This window comes from Sphaeramia orbicularis, chromosome 21 (assembly GCF_902148855.1).
Source record: "Sphaeramia orbicularis chromosome 21, fSphaOr1.1, whole genome shotgun sequence".
Taxonomy (NCBI): Eukaryota; Metazoa; Chordata; class Actinopteri; order Kurtiformes; family Apogonidae; genus Sphaeramia; species Sphaeramia orbicularis.
In genome coordinates this window covers 40,607,430-40,625,856 of record NC_043977.1, presented here as the reverse complement: position 1 = coordinate 40,625,856, position 18,427 = coordinate 40,607,430, and the positions used below count along the sequence as shown (strand labels likewise).

Here is an 18,427-nt window from a genome sequence, read left to right as displayed (position 1 = left end):
AGCTTCCACTGTCAAATAATATCAGTAGTCTTTGCACAAATGTATTAGCATTATTTCAACACATTTCTATGCATTTCTTACAACTTTTTTTTTTTTTTTTACAAAAATGGCCACTCATTTGACCCCCTAAGTAAATTTTAGCCGATTTACATTAAGTAAACGTATAGAAGTATTGTTACACTGTAGTATTGACTTTTACATATGTAACAGATGACAGTGCAGGACTTAAAGCTTCTTAGCCAAATGGATGGAAGTGTTTGTATACGCACCTTTGAAATAATGATTATACAATGAAATAGTACAGAAAAGTGAACATTTGTCATAGAAGCAGCTTGTAAAGCCATCAAAGTTTAAGCAAAACACATGAAACGGCTGATTTATAAAACAGCAAAAAATATTCCCATTAGCAAATGAAAATGAAGAAAAACATAAATAAATAAATAATAAATATCAAAGTAACTGTATACCAAAGGGGTATGATAATCTACTTTGGCCCTATAGAAAACCACATGCCTTTAAAATGGGCCCTTCTTATTGAGTGCAATGCATTTGTCTGCATAAATGCTCCCCCTACACACCAGCCTGCTGTTAAAGTCAACACAGACCCACAGGTTGCAGTCCAGTCTGACATGTGCCGGTCCCATGGGTGCGTACCGGGGGGGCCCCACCCTGCCTGGCCCCGCCCCTCGGTGTCTGCTCGCGCACCAGGTGATAAGTGTTGAGGCCTCCGGTGTTTCCTCAGTCGGAGGAACACAAGGGTCGAGTTGTCTTCTTATATTTACATTTTCTTCAGACCGCAAAGGATTAACCCCGTACCTTCATGGAGAATTACTGAAATTTACCGGATAAGCTCTATTTAGACAGGTGAGTGGAGATTAAAGTGAGGATTAATGGATTTTTGGGAGATGTTTGCACTTTATTAATATGTCTTGTATCACTACGCGGACGTATCACTACCTGCGTTAAAACTGTCAGCATTGGGCATGATTCCTGTGTTTAATAAGAAAATGCAGCTTATTATTGAACTTCTACATAATTATGTTACAACTGGTGACATTTCTGCCTGACTGGGTTATTTATATGAAAGCTTGAGTCTTAATTGGATGAGGAACTATTTCGTAGACAATGCCAGTAAATTAAACTCACTGTACAATTTAGAGCAGTCCAATATAGTGTCAGTACTACTTCTAAGTCATTTTAGTTTTTATTTTATCATTTGTAAAAGAAATAAAATCACTTTCCTTGAGTTTCTATATGAATGACAGTATGACTGCTGTCCTCCTCACAGTAGGCTGATGTCTGATTTATTATGTTTTATAAATTTATCTTCATAAACATACAAAGAAGTGAACTCTAAGAAGAGATCCTGGTCTCTTTTAGAATGACAATGCCCCCACCCACAGGACACCAGAGGTCACTGAATGGGTTTGATCAGCATTAAGACAGTGGTGGAATGTAACTAAGTACTATATATTTAAAGATTGAGATACTTGTACTTTGCTTGAGTATTTCTATTTTAGGCTGCTGTGTACTTCTACTCCATTACATCTCAGAGCCAAGTATTGTGCTTTTAGATCCTCTACATTTGTGTGACTGCTGTAGTCACTTTTCATTTTAGTTTTTAGTCACCTTTCTGTTCAGTGAAAATCATGGATATCCACATAAATGTACTGATTTTGGATGTTTATGATAAACTGAAGGATGACGTAAAATTGAACAGATGGCAAAATTCATAGCCAATATTTAAAATGACATTGAGGCCGATGGTGTTTGTTTGCTTTATCTTTGTTGTTATTCATCCCCCTTTTGTCACCATCATCATCAATCTTTATACTTAAGAAATCATTGAAGTCTAACCTGACATTGAGTCTCAATAATAAAATAAAATTCAATTCAAAGCAACAAAAGTGTAAATTACAGTATTAATAGATTAAAATAAATAAAACAGTAAATGGAAAATCGATGCATTAATATTAAAAGAATTACAAGTAGAAGAAAGGAGATGTACGGTCATATTTTTGCTAAATATATAAAAAGCACAATGTGTGCTTAAATTAAAAGTGTGTTTTTTTATTCAGACCAAATACTTGCAACATTACCAAGGGTAAGTATTTACCGTTCTGTGTAAGGGAAACCAGTAAATCCTCATTTCGTATTGAAAAAAAAAAGGCAAACTGAAGGATTTGAGTCACTCTGAGCTTCCTCACAATGTTGAAATTGGCATAATTTCAGTCAAGCAAATGCATAAAACAACTTTAATGTAACACAACAGATAAACACTGATCACCACCTTTGACCAAATGACAGCTTCCATATCCATATAAGCTGAGACCCATGTTGTTACCTCTGCCAGGAGGTATTGTGATCACTTTGCTTTGTGTGTTTGTTTGTTTATTTGTTTGTCGGCAACTTTACGGGGAAACTATTCCAACCATCTTTACCAAATTGTACCCACAGATAGACCTAGGCCCTGGGACCAACCCATTAAATTTTGGGCCAAGGAGGCCAAAGTTCAAGGTCACAGCAAGTTCACAAAATCTACAATTTTCCTTTCTCTGTTCATTGAGCAATTTTCCAAAATTCATCAAAAATTTAAAACTACTCCAATTCGCCTCCAATTTGATACACCCGTAGTATATAACAATATCTTGTATCTGGCACAAAATTGTCCACATCCACTGTGGAATGTGGACTCTGTGGACATTTCAATTTAACACTGAAAATCCCATTTACCACACATTTTTCATTATAACTCAACAAATATTGATTGGAATTTAATATAATTTGACATACACATGACTGGTACCAAGCTTAAACATTTTTCTGCTGTATGGAACAACCTTGAAACTATTTAATTTAAAAAGAAATAGTCGATCCACACATGCACATCGTTCGGGGTGCTTGGCGGAATTTTGCGTTCTCTGAACACTTCTTTACTGTTTAGATTCTCACAGGACAGTGACACAACAACACATGAGCACAGAGTTCAAGGTTGGTGCAGGGGATTTGTCAACTTCAATATGTAGAACCCTTCAGTAAAAATAATATGTCAGAAACAGAAAACAATAACAGTAGGTAACAGGCTGGTGTTTTTTCTTCAGCCCTTTTTTCTTTCTAAACTGTAAATCAGCTCATATGAGCATTGAATTTTCTCATTCTCCAGCAGAATGAATTAATGTTTTAATCATTTATACTTCAGATGTTTAGTAGGTCTACCATACTATACTATAATCATCCCCAAATATTATATGTGTGTTATATTTTGAATGCACTGAGAGTTTTGAGCATGAGCTAAAATGTCAAGAAGCAGCGTCACAAGCAAATTTAAGTTGAATATTCCTTTGATTTTACATTAAGGCATTTCAGATGTAACCTGCTAAAAGGCAAAAAAGGTGCATAAATTCCATAAATAAAGTACTTCCTCTTAAGTAAAGATTAAGGATATTTCGTTGTCATGTGCTATTGCCTTCACAGTCACCAGCTCTCAATTCACATGGATATGACGGTCCTCTCTACATCCACCATCAAAACACTACATGATGGAATATGTTTAGTCTGAGTGGTGTTCATCCTCCAGAACAGTTCACAGACTAGTAGAAGATACTCAGCTCTGATCTGTTCTAGACCATAATGCGACGCTTCAAGTTGGTTTTCCCTTTAATTTTTTTGCCTGTCTCTAGCTTCTGCTCTTTAAATAAATAGCCAAGAATTGCAGCAACCTTAGTTCAGTCATTTTTTATTAAAGCTCCAATGATTAGTAATGCGACTGAGAAAACATAGAAAACAGTGAATTTAGATAACAATGAAACTTTAAAAAAAATGAAAAAGAAAAATGATAAAAACAACAACAAATGATAATTCACCAAACATATAGCGACATTAAGAATGATTAATACAATTAAAATATGAAGCAAAAATCAAACAAAAACTGAAAGTGATTTATGGTGAAATGAAAGTGAACATTACATAGCTCTGGGGTTATAAATGATGCAGTCTAAAGTGTTTTCCGCATGTTTTTCGAGGCTAAAGGTGCACAGTGAAGTAGTACTAACACAATTTAATCACTGCAATCATTCAGGCATGTCCAGGAGGTGTTTGTGTTAAACCGTAGTAAGTAAGATGTGGTGTTTTATCTGTCAGTGTGTGGTTTTCTTACTGCGCTTTGATGCAGTTGCGTCATGTACAAGTTTATCATATCTAATGTGGCAGACTTGGTAAAGCACTGCCTACTGATCCCTCCATATCAGATTGGTGCAAACTGACATCCTACAGCCAAAAAACTAATTTAGAAAACATATGTAAATATTCTATTCCTCCTATTAGCAATTATAACAGAACATTTGACATAGTTTAAAATGTGTGGAATCATCATTTAAAGGGGTCATATTTCGCTAAACCCACTTTTATTAGTCTTTGGTACATGTATTTGTGTATTTCGACCCTAATAGTTCAAAAAGTTTGAATTTGAACCCTCCAGGTGCTGCAAAGCTATCTTTATGTTCATTTTGGCAAAAATCGAGTGGATTTATTCAACCCATTTTAATTCCTGTTTAATTTGTTACGTCTATAACTAGTTACATCACGATATTTGCACATATAAGGTCAAGACTTCTGACGAACATTTCTCATAATTTTGTCAGCAGCAGTGGTTGTTGTCCATACTAAAAATATGTTCCAACTTCGAGCCGATTACCTAAAATGTTCCGTTGATGGTTGTATTAACGAGCACAAGTGGCTGAATGGAACAGAAAACCACAACAACCTAGAGGGGGTGGGGTGTGACGTGGCTCATTTGCATTTTAAGGGCCAGCACCCCATAATTCCATTTAAAAAAGCAAATATCACTCCTTTAACATTTTCATATCACTCCTAGAATTTGTGTCCCTCTCTTGTTTTTAATATTTCTGTGCTGATTTCAATTCTTCTAGCCAGCACGTGCTTAGTTAATACCTTTCTACACAACCGAAGAATACATTTTATTCTATAATATCCAAAAAACACTGAAGAAACACTGAGGTTTGTGCTCATCGTATAGCTATGACAGAGATGGTACACAGGCATACTTAGACCTCAATACACTTTATGTTACTGTAAAGATTATATAAGCTGACTGAAGGGCTTCTATGAGACTGTCTTAACAGCTCATTTTGCTCTTAATAAAAGTTTAGGTTTTTTTTATCCATTAAACTATTTCCTTATCTTCTAGACAAAAATGGCAAAATAAGATTGCACAGATGGACATAGAAGTGGATGAATATTGTCATCCTCTTATTCTACTTTCCTTAAACCTAACTTCCACCTTTTCCAGATAAATATATATACAATTAATGATGCAGAGAGGTTGTCATCAGCTGATTGTGTTTTGAGTATGGCCTCATTTTTAAAATATGTTTTTCACTTTAATCAAAACTTATTCAAGTCAACAAAAAAGTTGCTGTTCAGTTGTAAAGATGGTAAAGTACCATTTAATTTAGTGTGGCAGTGAATGTACCTGTAATCTTCTATAATACATGATGCCAACACCAAAAAGTTCACCGCTTCGCACATTTCACTGTCTTCAAAAATGTCAAGAAGTATTAAAATGGATAAAAATCACTTGAGTCTGACCATAATGAGGTTGCACTTGAGGAGATATGAAGTTCAAATGAAACTTGTTTAAGTTTTTGTTGTGTCGTCTTCATTACATATGAATTGTCAACAGTTTGACGACTAACTTCAACTTCTTTAACTTCCAAAATTTTGTCCCATAGAGCAAATGTCACACTCATGCCCCCCAGAAAAAACATTTGACACTGTTGGAAATGTATGATCTTTGACCTTATTACAAACCAGATATGTATAGAACTGGAATCTCAGTGAAAATAATGAGTACCTAAATCAATCAAAACATAACTAAATTTGGATCATAGAACATTAAACTCAGAATAATAGATCTGTAAATATGGAACAGATCATCAGACTAAGAACCCAAATCATGGTGAGTGCTGGTCCAGTTGAAAAGCTTAAAATTTGCTCTGTCGCTACCAGAGACAAGATGTGCCCATACGATGGTTTGGAACAATGTTGGTATGCTCTGATTAATTGGCTAAACTGAAGTCAGTCTATCTCTAGTGTATTATGTATGATTTATCGCTCCTGTCTTTGATCTCTTTCATCAACTTGCTGAATTTGGCTAATTTTCCTGTTTTCTTGTTGTTATTTACAGATTGCCTGAGCCTCCAGAGTTCATCTCTCTGCCACAATGAGTTGGGGGGCGCTCTATGCCCAGCTGGGAGGGGTCAACAAACACTCCACCAGCCTTGGAAAAATTTGGCTGTCTGTTCTGTTCATTTTCCGGATCACTATTCTGGTTCTGGCTGCAGAGAGTGTCTGGGGTGATGAGCAGTCTGACTTCACATGCAACACACAGCAGCCCGGCTGCAAGAACGTCTGCTACGACCACTTCTTCCCTGTTTCACACATTCGTATGTGGTGCCTGCAGCTTATATTTGTCTCCACCCCTGCTCTGTTGGTGGCGATGCATGTTGCGTACAGGAAACGTGGAGACAAGAGGACCATGCTGGCCTCCAACGGCACAGAGAAGATGACAGAAATCGACCTGGAGACGTTGAAGAAAAGGCGTCTTCCCATCACAGGCCCTCTGTGGTGGACCTACACCTGCAGCTTGTTCTTCCGCCTCATCTTCGAGGGTGGGTTCATGTACGCTCTCTACTTTGTGTATGATGGCTTCAAGATGCCCCGGCTGGTGAAGTGTGAGCAGTGGCCTTGTCCCAACAAGGTGGACTGCTTCATCTCCAGGCCAACGGAGAAAACCATCTTCACCATCTTCATGGTAGCCTCGTCGGCCATCTGCATGGTGCTGAATGTGGCTGAGCTGTGCTACCTCATCATCAAGGCGCTCATGAGGTGTTCAGACAGAGCCAAGAAGAGGAAACACCTTTACACCCACTCAGACAGCGGGACCAGGGATAACTCCCTCCTACAGAACAAGAAGAATGAGATGCTGCTGTCTTCCTCTGCAGATTCATCCAGTAACAAGACCATGTGTTGAGAGATATCCATCAGTGGTGAAGTGGTTCCATAAACTGTAAATTCAACCAACCTAGAGTTTGGTAAATAACCTGAACATGAGCTTCCACAAGCTTTGTCTCATGGGAAGGTGAAACAGCTTCTGAAACAGGTTTTAAACTGTGGGAAGTTGAACTTAGCACAAGAAGAATGAATTTCACCCAATCAGAAGCTTCTATAGTTGAGTGAGCTGCCTTCTAGAGTAGATTTATATTTAAAGAAATCATCGTACTTAACTTTGCTGCTGAATGCAGTGTGATGCTCCATGCTAATAGAGGCTATGAATCATCATCTATGAATCATAGTATAATTAAAACTGTAGTGAAACTGCCATCAGTGATTTTTAATTTGACAGCCTTTTTATTTTTAGAAGTGAATGCTGTACATATAGTAGTGTCAGTGCATCTGTGGACCACTAACACTTCATATCAAAGATATTGATCATGTATTTGCATAATCCTTAAAGGAGTGATATTTTGCTTTTTTTTTTTTTTTTAAATGGAATTATTCATTTTAAAACTTTTCCCTGTGGTCTACATAAACTGTAAATGCTATGCTTGGGTCTGAATTCTCCATTAATTCACCTCCGCAGGCCCATTTTCAACCCTATTTCTGAGTAATGACACCAGGAAGGTCATTTTGAGCGCTGGCCCTTTAAATGCAAATGAGCCACTTAACACCCCACCCCCTCCTGGTTGTTGACAGTGCTACTCTGTCCTGTTCAGCCAACAACTGAACGTTTTAGGTAATCGGCTTGAAGTTTGGACAGATTTTCAGTATGGACTACAACTGCTGCTGCTGACAAATAATTATGTCGTACTTGGAGAAATGTTTGCCAGAAGTCTTGACCTTATATGTGTAAATGTCATGACGTAACTAGTTATAGACGTAAAAAGTTAAGCAGGAATTAAAACTGGTTGTAGAAATCCACTTGTTTTTTGCCAAATGAATACAAAGATAGCTTTGCAGCACCTGGAGGGTTCAAATTCAAACTTTTTGAACTATTAGGGTCCAAATACACAAATAAATGAACCAAAGACTAATAAAAGTGGGTTTAGCAGAATATGACCCCTTTAATTCATGGATGTATCAGAAATTTCTGTTTCTTACCAGTAACAAATGATCAATTTAATTTCAGTTCATATGATTGGTCACAAGTTAAGGAATGTTAACTCAGTCGTTCAAATATAAATGGGTTTCATTTCCTTAAAACTTTTTTTGCTTTTTGATTTAGTTTTGATAGAAATGCCATTTAGTTGTAGTCATATTTTAGTCATCTGAATTTGAAGTTTTCATTTTACTCAGTTGAACACCATAATTTTAAATGATTAAAATGTACCAGGGTTAAAGTGGAGAATTTTATGTGACTAAACTTGATCTAACTTAATCCCATATCATGTATGAAATAATTGCTTTAATATTCTTTAAATGATCACTAAGTAAATATGAAGTGACTTAGTCATTACTCAGTGGAAACATGAATTCATGTAACGTCCTGCATTAAATCATCTTTATTCATGGATTAGATGATGATTACTTAAATATATGATTTATGCCCTTACTAAAAAGTGTTACCTTCCACATTATCACAAGAAGATGCTTACTTTTCTCCCTTCGCTGATGGATAAATTTTGATCAGTGCTTTGTTTTAATTTATTTTGAGGTTTCTGGCATGACAAGTGAAAAACTAGTCTATGCTGACATCTAGTGGTTTATTGTTGAATGTTATGATGTATCAGAGGAAGTTTGAGAACTAATGAAGTGATGCAGAAGAAGTGCCTTAAACATTTAGTGTTTTAGTGTCTAGTTTACAACAGATGACATAACATAACTTGCTGATTTATTATATAAAAAAACAGTTGAATTTTTTATGATCCTTCTATACTGAATCATATGACTGTAGTATGAACTTATGTTCACAGATTTATTGTTAAATGAGTTTGTGAGAGTACTGCTAGTTTTGCTGCGTGCTAATAAATATTAGAATAACCTGTCAGAAAACAGGGGATTGCTAGTTATAATGTTGCATGTGGCTGAGCTTACATTAAAACATCATGTCGTCTACTTGAACTGAAATGTATAAACTGCATGTTTATTTGCAAAATAACCTAAATACAATGAGACAATCTTGGAGAAAACACTGTATGCTTAAACTTTAGAAAACCTCCCCAACAAACAATATTGTGAATATATGTAGTATTTAATTGTAAATATAATGATAAAATTTATCAGCAGATCAAATATTGCGAAGAAGCAAAAACACTGAAATATTCATCACTGAGTGGTGTTTGAATGGTGTTTGTCATGAGTGTAGGTTCAATTTGTGAAGAAAATATAGTGATGAACAGATATGAATCAATGCTTTGTGTGTATAGTTATTTTAATAATTGTTTTTGGTATATTTTACATTTTTCAACATTTCTTTTGGCCTCCCGTTGACTCTAATATCTTTATAGTGATTGTTTCTACCATTGTTGTGACTGCTGTTTGTAGTTGTGTTGTATGAAACACTGCCCTGAAGGTGTCCTGTTCAGTGTGGACCGGCTCCTGTGTTACTGGACTTGTGTATTGTTGTGGTTGTACTGACCCCAGCTGGCTGTATCAGCTTTCAGCATGTACCTTATTTTAGCCGCCGCACTAATCACTGCTCGTCCTCTGAATGTGAGGAACCACAGCAGATTAAGAACCCAATGTCTTTGTCCCACCTTCATCCAAGAATAACTTAACTTGATTAGCCACATCTGTGTTGTTCTTAGAAGACGCCTTGTGTGACCACATGATATTTGATGGTTCGAAAACAGTGAAGGTGTATGTGAGATGTATGGATGTATCAGTTCTAGCATTTTAATGAGAAAATCTACAAAAAGATGACGTTATGTAACTGCAGCAACTTATGCAAACGTATTGTGTTACATACTGATGGATCAGAGTGAAAAAACTCAATCACAGAACAAAAATGCCTCATACAAAGCATGTGTTAAACTTGCTTAACCTTTGACCCTTGCTGCCTGTTGCATCAAAAATGACAGTTCGATGCTGTTTGTGAACACTAATGTATAATGGACATTGTCTTTAAGTTTGAGTGGTAATCACTCCAGTCTGACATTGTTTTTGTTAAATAACATGTTTGGGGTTTTTTTGTCAGATTTCTGTCATGTTGTAGTTTCTGTAGTCAGACACTAATGGACAGATTGCTTTAAATAATGAAATGAAGGAGTTAAATGTTTGTGATTATTGTGTTTTGTACCTGAAATATTACACGTGCACTTTGATCAATAAAGTCTTGTTCTTCAGGACATTTTTCATAAATCAAAAACTCAACTGTTTGGTGGGTTTTGTTTTGGGGGCGTGTGTTTTTAGGAAGTTAAGGTGAGGACATATAGAGGTAGAACTTCATGTTGCTTAATGGCATTTAGGTTTAAGGAAGGTTTTTAGGTGATTCCTTCAAATGTTAATATTATATAATTATTTTTCTCCTTTACCACAATTCTTAACTTCAGATCCCATGTTATTTTGTCTGTAATGCCAGACATTCAATTCAATTTTATTTATAGAGCCCAATATCACAAAAAAGTTGCCTCACAGGGCTTCACAGAAAGGCATGATCATATACAGTGATTAAAACTTAAAACAATAATTATAATATCAAAACCTGGTGAGCACATTAAATATATATGAATAAATATGTCATTTTATATATTTATTGCATTATTACATGCACTGTTCATAAGTCTGTTAAGAGAAAGAGAATTTGTGTTTACATAATGTAAATATGTTAAAACACATGTGATATATGTCTGTGTGAGAATATTAAAATGTAGCTACAAACTTAGAAATGTTCCTTTCATTATATTTAACTTTTTTGTGCTCTATATGTGGTTTCAGTTCATATACAGTATAGTCACTTTTAAATCTACTTCAACAAATGTAACTTCTGAATAGGAATACATATTCGCCTTTTATTTTTTATTTTTTTAGACAATTCATGAGCAATATGTGAAGTGATTTATATATAGAGGAAGTTTTGGACTACATGTGTGGCCGGTTTGGGGGCAGGTTTTGGGGCATACAGTATATTGGTCACCTTTTGCGCGCATTTTGGGGAGGTTTGCAGGGGCGTGGTGTGACTCCGGACAGGCTGATGACTCTGTGGATTCACTCATGCATGGTCACACAATGTGACAGTCCAGACATGGCTGGAAACGGGAGGCAGCTCCGTTTAACCAAGCCCCATCTCCGACATCCAGCCGCCTCCACAAACTAACAGCAACAGAAGAAAAGTTGTCTGCGCAAAGTTACGGGCCTGGGGGAAAGGCAGACAGGACAGGCAGGCCACGCGTGGAGTAGTTTGTGCATGAATGAGTTTGTTTTAAAAAAGAGTTGGTTGAGCTGTCAGAGAGGTGGCAGGTTGCGGTTTTGGGATCAGGGAGACAGAGGGAGGGTCGCTGCAGCAGCCGCGGGAGGTCTTTACGCTTTCGACGCACTCAAATGATGGCACCAGTGATGGCAAATGGATTTGGTTTTCCTATTTAAGTATGACATCTCCAGTCTAAAGGTATGGCTCATACACACACAAACACACACACACCTGAGTGGTTCCATTTGCTGAACTGTAAATAAGAGTAAAGTAAATGAAGAGAAGACTTTTTTTTTTATTATCAGATAATTAAGAGTCAGTTTTACGCAACAAGTATGAGACAAAAGCCAGACAAAGCTTGCGGCGCTTAAAGGGAGTCTGTGGACTCTGGCACAGTCTGTATTGTCAGGATGGCAGGTATGGCTTTGTATTTGAACCTGGCCTGAACCTGTCTGTTACATTCACCATCAGAAATAAATACCGCAAATACCTGACAACTTGGAGAAAGTCACAAAAAGTTATGCCACAAGGTCAAACGGTAAACACGACCTTTGGATTTGTTTTAATAGAATCAGCCACTGAAGACTTGGTAATATCAGATCTGTTTATCTCAGATTGTACATTTTGTGCCATTAACTGTCAATAAAAAGCCATGGTGGTTTTTTTTTTTTTTTTTTTTTTAAGTTAAAACTGATATTATTTACTGATAAACACTTTTTTTTTCTATCTTTTCTGTTTTTATGTGCTTTTGTCTAGCACTTACCATCTAATGAAAGTTCCTAAACTGCTGTTTGACTGATGCTTTTCTCTTCCAGGTGTCATACATATTGTGAACCCTAGTCGATGGATTTATTACCTTTAATACAAGAATATTTTAGTAAGTTTTCCTCTCTTCTGTGTGTCTATGTGTGTTGGGTTTGCAGAATGGAGATTAGCTCTCTAAATGCTTTTTATCACCTCTTTATCACCCGGACAATATGAAATACTGTACTTTCCTGGATTTAATTAAATTTAAAGTCAGCTTTAAAGGTTTAAGTCAGACTACATTTAGTGGTTATTCATCTGTTGGTTCACTTCAAAGATGAGGAAGATTAAAAAGGCCTAATAACAGACATACTACTAAAAAGATTAGTAGCTTAAATGATAAAATTACAAGTTTTTTGGTTTATTGAAGATATATTGTGGTTTTGACTGTTTCATCTCATCATCTCAGGTCTTAAGTCATTAAAACAGCTTAATTTTTCTGATTTCACCAATATTTGTGACAGTTACTTTACAGTCAGAGTCATTTTTTTCTGTTTGATTTTACAGTAAACAGGCCGAGACAGGACGGGTGGGAGTTGAGTGTGTGTGTCAGTATTTGTTGGTCAGTGTGTGTGCATGTGCCACACCAGAGCCCCATCTCTGCTAAATGCTGTTTTCGAACATTATAATGTTGATCTCAGCACATGCCTGCTGAGCACTGGAGCGAGCAGGTGAGAGAGAGAGAAAGAGAGAAAGAGAGAGAGAGAGAGAGAGAGACCAGCCTGACATAGAGAGACAGAGAAAAAAGGCAGAGTGAACTAGAGTTCAGTCAAACAGGTGGCCTATACAGTATATGAGCTGCTAAAAAGCATCTGGGTTGAAAGGGAAGGTGGTGTTTCGATTTCATTAGATAGCCGGGTGCTTTCGTTGTGCAGTTTTGTGTTCGGTATTTTATGTAAAAGAAAAATATGTGTCCGTCTGGTCACCTCGTCGTTCATCAGTGTGTCTTCATGTGTGTTCGAATGTGCGGAGAGTTTAGGGTAAGGCCTGGGTGATGCTAAGCTCTGAGCACATTCACTGACTTTTTTAACTTTCTGTCACACTCTCACTCTCCGTTTCTCTGTTTCCTTTCTCTTTTGTCCACTCCAGCCTGTACTTTCTCCATAGGCTAGAAATCTTGAAGCATGGGCGACTGGAGCTTTCTTGGGCGGCTGTTGGAGAACGCTCAGGAGCACTCAACGGTCATAGGCAAAGTCTGGCTGACTGTCCTCTTCATCTTCAGGATCCTGGTGCTGGGGGCTGCAGCTGAAGAGGTCTGGGGTGACGAGCAGTCTGACTTCACCTGCAACACCCAACAGCCCGGTTGTGAGAACGTCTGCTACGATGAGGCCTTCCCTATCTCGCACATCCGCTTCTGGGTGCTGCAGATCATCTTCGTCTCCACGCCGACCCTCATCTACCTGGGCCACGTACTGCACATCGTGCGCATGGAGGAGAAGCGGAAAGAGAAGGAGGAGGAGATGCGCAAAGCGAACAGATTCCAAGAGGAGAAAGAACTCCTTTATAAAAATGGTGGAGAAACTGGAGGCGGAGGGGGCAAGAAGGAGAAGCCACCTATCAGGGACGAGCACGGCAAAATCCGTATCAGAGGTGCATTACTGCGTACTTATGTGTTCAACATTATTTTTAAGACCCTGTTTGAAGTGGGTTTTATTTTGGGCCAGTATTTCCTTTATGGCTTCCAGCTGAGACCCCTGTACAAGTGTGCACGTTGGCCCTGCCCCAACACTGTGGACTGCTTCATTTCGAGGCCCACTGAAAAGACTATTTTTATTATATTTATGCTTGTAGTGGCTTGCGTGTCTCTTTTGCTGAATTTGTTAGAGATCTATCACCTTGGATGGAAGAAAGTGAAACAGGGCATGACAAATGAGTTTGCACCTGACCATGAGTCGCTGCACCACGCCGACATTGTGGAGCCTGAGTGTTTGGCTTCAGCCTCCAGAACTGCCCCCTCCAGCCTCAGCTACCCTCCCAACTACACGGATGTGACAGCAGGCAGCGGGGCGTTCTTGCCCCCAATGGGCCCGGCGGCCATGCCGTCAGCAGAGTTCAAGATGGACGACCTCCAGCAGGGGGACTCCCTTCGCCAGAACTCCCCCTCCTCCCACTACTACATCAGCAACAATAACAACCATAGGTTGGCCACGCAGCAGAACTGGGCCAACCTGGCCACCGAGCAGCAGACTCGTGAGATGAAGGCCACCTCCCCCTCCCCCTCCTCCTCTTCCAGCAGCACTAACAATGAGCAGCAGCAGCAGCCTGTTGATGCTGCGCTGCTCCTGCCCACAAGTAACACCAGCATCACCAACACAACCACAGCTGCCTCCAGCAGCAGCAGCAGCAGCAGCCCCGGCTCAGCCTCTAATGCAGGCAGCTGGGGTGGGGGGAAGAGTGAGCCAGAGGAGGGTCACATCACCACCACCACAGTGGAGATGCATGAGCCGCCAGTAACGGTTAGCACGGATCCACGGCGGCTCAGTCGGGCCAGCAAGAGCAGCAGCGTCAGGGCCAGGCCGAACGACTTGGCGGTCTGAGTAACTTCAGCCCTTAAACCTCCCTAGACCTTCCCCAAACAACACCTGCTTCCCCCAAATCCACCCTCACACACAGTGATTCTCAGTAAAAAAATCACACTAAAATAAAACAAATAACAAAAAAATTAAAAAACAAAAACACCAAAAAAACTTCAGTAAGAATAGGCGACAAGAGACAAGAAAGCAGAAAACAGAGCATAGGCAAATGTGAAAATGGCTTCATCAGCAGCGGTCTTTGGTTTAGTGCAATCGGTGAGTTGTAGAGTAGACGAGACAAGGTTTGTTTTTCTGGATGGTCTTAAATCATGCACACAAAGTGTGATAATGCAGTGCTAGTCCGAGGGCTCTGCACAGTGGCAGATGGACTGAAGGACATTGTGACGTCATATATCTGCATTGGACATGGACACATCTGACCAACATGTTTGGTTTTGGGGGACGATCTCACAGTGTTTATCTATTTTTTTTCTTTTTGTTGAGACTAAAGCCTAAAGGACTGTTTCTCACAAATGAATACAATCATTTGTCAAAGTGATGACTGTGTATTTTTTTTTATTTTATGTGGCGGAAACTTGCGATGTTGTACAGATCAGTTACTTGACGTGTGGCCAGATCATTCGCACATATATCTGGTTTGGCGCAAATGTGAACTGCACGTTCTGCACTACATGTCAGCAGCATTTGACCTTTGACCTGGAACACCTGCTGCAGCTCCTCCTGAGTTTTGCCATACGCTTGTTGTTATGAACATAGTTCATTCAGGAATTAGTTTTTTAATCAACATTACACATATCGTGTTCCTTGTGGTTGTGCATGCTAGCATGTGTAGCCCTACAACTCACTGATTCACTGACAAATCTGTCACCAAAGACAAAACAAACAGACACTGGATATGGGTCAGTACTGCTGCTAGAAGTCATTCCTACAATGCTTACATGCACATGGGTCTTTTACAAACGGTAGTGTCTACAACATAGAGATCAAAATCTTCCCATCACACTCTTAGGTTACTACAGAGGAAAATAGGAGCCAAGTCCCTAATGCCTGCCTCTGTCAGTGTTGCCTTTAATTACCATGTCTGCAAAGAAAAATGCTCTCCACTACATGCAAAAATGACAAGATGTTACCTTTAAAATATCTTGAAATATTATACAACATGTATTCACCAAAAATGAGCTCCCAAAGCTGGATGGTTTGAGTTGAAGCTCCTAATATTTTTAGTTAGACCAGATCCACAATCCCCTTTTTAATCACACCTGAGAGCAACTTTGAGAGTTTAACAATTTTCACTCTCACATGTTTCATGTGCTTTTTCATTGGTTTTATTCTGAAAAGTGCTATTTTTTTAAAAACTGAATTGAATTTTACTCATAAATTGCCTACCTGTAGTCAGTTTGTGATTGCGAAACATCTACAATTTTAAAAAATAGACAAAATGGCTGGTGTTGCATCCAAACATCAGGGTGTGGCCGACCTTGATGGCTCCTTTTTTGTTGTGTTTATCATGATTCTTAGAGATCTTCAGGAACACAAACTTTGATCTGAATTCCTCAGCAGCCACAGTCATCAGTCTGTAACGTGTTAGTGTGCTGTTTGGTTCATTCACAACCCACCTGGGCACAAAAACAGCAACCTTAATCCACTGTGTTACCCTGAGCGTTAACCTCTGGGAGAGTGTTGTGAGAGTGTGTGAATACACACACTATGACTGTGTGAAAATGTAATGATCTAGGTCACAGACCTGCATTCATGGGTAATTACATCATCATTACCTTAAGGAGATTTTGTACTTTTTTTTCACTCATTCTCCAGACGTTAATGTGCAGGCTAATACACTGGGATAAGAGCAGTGAAAAGTGTTACCAGCTGTTTACTCTTTCCATAGAGGGTTACACATAATAGCACTGTATGGCGCATGAGTGTCTGTACCCATATAGACATGTGACATACTGTATCTTACTTCAGTTGCTTATATAACAGCGTGCAAACGGCAACACTCCAAGAGGCAAATAAACATCTGAACATCTCATAGGTAAAACCTGCCCCTCCCCATGCATGTTTATTGTTCAAAATGACAGAAATCTTTGTTATCTGCATTTGTTTTTGATTCCTAAAGTTTACATTTTAGTGGTTGATAAAGATTTGCACATTTAGGAAAGAAAAATGCTGTTCTATGATGCTATTATTAGTAGTAATAGACAGAGAAAGAGAGAGAGTGACACCAAACTGCCAATCTCTGATCCTCAAAGGAAAAAAACAATGTCTTAAAAGTAAAATACAGTGGCTCTTCACAGAAAAGGCAGTATTAAAAAAGAACTGTTATTTATTTCAAGCTCATGATCTGAAAGTGATATCGCTGAGTTTGGAGAATTAAAAAAACAACAGAGAGAGAGAGCGAGAGAGAAACCAGATGGGGTAGTTTTCTGCGTGTTCACTCAGTATGTTCTCACAGACTGGTTGGACTCTGGTTAGATGTCATAACTCTGCTGTTGAGAGAATGTTAGCTGGGTAGCTGGCCCTTCCCTAACCCTGCATACGAAGCCCTGACAAGATGTTGTGTTCAAAGCCCGTCGTTCCTGTGACTCCTCCAAACTCTCTCCTCTTACGTTTCATGCAGAGCATGATTTCTCTGGCTCGTCAGGGAGTAGGAACCATCTCACAATGCTCAGAACAGCAACCTGTTTTCAATGCTGTCTTAAACAAAAGAAGTGCCTTGTGTATGAATGATTCTTTTGTAAGAACAAGTTGATGTAAATGTTCATTTACCTCAAATGTTTACAAAACTGTTACTAAATAAATTTTTTGTACCATATTTGTTGTCTTGGTGTAGACTTTTATTAAGACATTGATTTGGAACAAAAGGCACTGAGATGTCAGATGGACTTCATCACTTTGTCAAGGCTGGACATTGTGGTAAAAACATCCAAATAATACTGATTTTCACCATCAAATTTGGTCACAAGTGCCAAGAACAGGTTTAAGTCACAGCCGGAGGTTCAGCTCACACATCACATATCATACAACTCATATTAGAGCTTATCGGACATATATTTACTTATTTATCACACTGAATAACAAACAAACATAGATTTTCAGCTACATGTCGCCTTTCCTTTTCAGACTCATCAACTCAGTTCATGTACACAGCTCATTTCTTTTGTTTAACAGCTAATGTAAAACAGTCTCAACTTTCTTATCCCATTTCATTTGTATCAGTTCACCCAAGATTTGTTTTAACAGTGTTGTCTGTTCAATCACACAAATCCCTTCTGTTTTCAATAGTGTAGGGTCATTATAACTGATGTGATTTTGAAAGACAGACAGTTTTTCGGACAGTTGTCGTATCATAAGAATCTAATGCAATGTGCTAAAGGCTTCTCCTAACACGATTAAAAAGCCTCACTCTAAACAATCTAATTTTTGGCTGTTTTAATCCAGAGGATTTCAACACTACGACACACAATTACTGTTTAAAGACAGTTGTGTGTAAAGTGGACAATTCACCAAATCTAATGAAGCATCTTGAAACCATGAAACCAAAAATTCAGATTAAATAGGACATTTTTGGAAGTGACATGATTCTAGATGACCAAGTGTCGTAGAATAGGTGTTGTTATACGATTGTGTTCCACTGTGTTGTATTACAGACATTTTGGTGTTG

General features: G+C 38.4%; 2 protein-coding genes across 2 annotated transcripts; both read left to right on the top strand.

Annotated features, from left to right (window-relative positions):
• Positions 1-726: 726 nt before the first annotated feature.
• Positions 727-7,590, top strand: gjb8 (gap junction protein beta 8). The gene is made up of 2 exons (XM_030125305.1): positions 727-864; positions 6,206-7,590. The coding sequence occupies exon 2, from the start codon at positions 6,242-6,244 to the stop codon at positions 7,049-7,051; it is 810 nt and encodes a 269-aa protein (XP_029981165.1). The 5' UTR covers positions 727-864; positions 6,206-6,241; the 3' UTR covers positions 7,052-7,590.
• Positions 7,591-11,539: 3,949 nt separating this feature from the next.
• gja3 (gap junction protein, alpha 3) lies at positions 11,540-17,488 on the top strand. The gene is made up of 3 exons (XM_030125303.1): positions 11,540-11,623; positions 12,241-12,302; positions 13,319-17,488. The coding sequence occupies exon 3, from the start codon at positions 13,354-13,356 to the stop codon at positions 14,764-14,766; it is 1,413 nt and encodes a 470-aa protein (XP_029981163.1). The 5' UTR covers positions 11,540-11,623; positions 12,241-12,302; positions 13,319-13,353; the 3' UTR covers positions 14,767-17,488.
• Positions 17,489-18,427: the final 939 nt, after the last annotated feature.

Bases quoted from the DNA above. Each gene is read 5' to 3' on its own strand.
- gjb8 (XM_030125305.1), top strand. From the start codon at position 6,242: ATGAGTTGGGGGGCGCTCTATGCCCAGCTGGGAGGGGTCAACAAACAC.
- gja3 (XM_030125303.1), top strand. From the start codon at position 13,354: ATGGGCGACTGGAGCTTTCTTGGGCGGCTGTTGGAGAACGCTCAGGAG.